The sequence below is a fragment of the Morone saxatilis genome, unplaced genomic scaffold (genome assembly GCF_004916995.1).
Source record: "Morone saxatilis isolate NCDOM2014 unplaced genomic scaffold, NCSU_SB_2.0 Contig21, whole genome shotgun sequence".
In the NCBI taxonomy this organism is placed as follows: domain Eukaryota; kingdom Metazoa; phylum Chordata; class Actinopteri; family Moronidae; genus Morone; species Morone saxatilis.
The window spans coordinates 20,035,310-20,036,497 of NW_023339774.1; the positions used below are offsets into that span (position 1 = coordinate 20,035,310).

The 1,188-nt window shown below is 35.8% G+C and overlaps 1 protein-coding gene across 1 annotated transcript in view; it reads left to right on the forward strand.

Annotated features, from left to right (window-relative positions):
• Positions 1 to 554: 554 nt before the first annotated feature.
• The window catches only part of LOC118332264 (proteinase-activated receptor 3), a 3,070-nt gene continuing 2,436 nt past the window's right edge, over positions 555 to 1,188 (forward strand). Inside the window, exon 1 of the mRNA XM_035667453.1 lies at positions 555 to 696. Coding sequence (XP_035523346.1) covers positions 633 to 696 — 64 coding nt within the window. The 5' untranslated portion in view covers positions 555 to 632. The remainder of the gene's footprint in view (positions 697 to 1,188) is intronic.

Genomic DNA, 1,188 nt, shown 5'->3' on the forward strand with positions numbered 1-1,188 from the left:
TCTATTTTAAAAAGACAAAAAAGAGGGGAAGTGAAGACTAAACAAAATTGCTCATGTTTGGACAAGCTTATCATCTTTGGACAGGCATTTCCTGGTTTGCTGTTACATTCCTGTGCCAAAAAGTTTCCAAAATGTGACGTCAGGCAGACATGTATGGAAATGAAGACATATAGATTTGTACATTTCCGTCTGATGTAACATAGAGCAATATATCATTCAATATAGTGTCAGTGAATCATTTAAACAAGTGGTACAGTCCATAATGGATTAAAATATTAGGAAAAGCTTAAACACAACCAATAGATTATGGAAAATATACATAAGCAACTCTCATGAAACAGAGGATAGTGCAATAAAATGGTAATCAGTGGTTGTGGGTGGGGGTGTTACTTCACACTTGCATACAAAGTGCATGTTAAAACAGAAACCAAAGGACACCCACATTCTTGTAACTAGAGACGATGTCCGGGGGTATTTGTTTACAACTGGGTAGGTTTGGGGAGGTGTCTGTGACTTGAGTACACCCACAGGGCAGCAGCAGACAGACGTGACGATGAAAAATGTGAAACTGAGCTTACGGTACCAGAGAGAAGAGAGATTTTCCTGTCGGTGCTGTTAGGGGAAAAGAAAAAATGTGGAAACTTCTTTTTTTCATCATTTTTATTCTCTGTGTCAGTGGTACGCTTCAGAAAAAAGGTAAGAGATTCACTTCAAAGTTCGGTTTTAGAAAAAGTTTTGTTAGATGATTAGATTTATTTTATCAACTTTACAATGAACTTATTCTAAAACATTCACCTGTCTTGAATACTCACAGTGATAATGTTAACTATGATATTTATTATTCACTGCATGTGTTAACTGTATATTATATTAACTGCTGATAGCTCTCAGTGAAATAAATAACTTTTCTCTGGTTGGGTTGATCTTTAAGTTAACATGGACTGAATGGAAACAACAGGCTACAACTTGCACAGTGTGACTGTCACTGATTCACTGTAACACAGTCTATTGTGACACAAGATGGTTCATTATTAGGATTGCAGCTGAAACAATTGGTGTATTGTTTAATGAATTGACAGAAAAATAACTGTCAGCTTTTTTGATATTTTTCTGTCTTGTGTAACTGAACATCTTTGGGTTTGTTGGTTCGACAAAACAAGTGATCTGAAGATGGATTTAGGTTTTTGG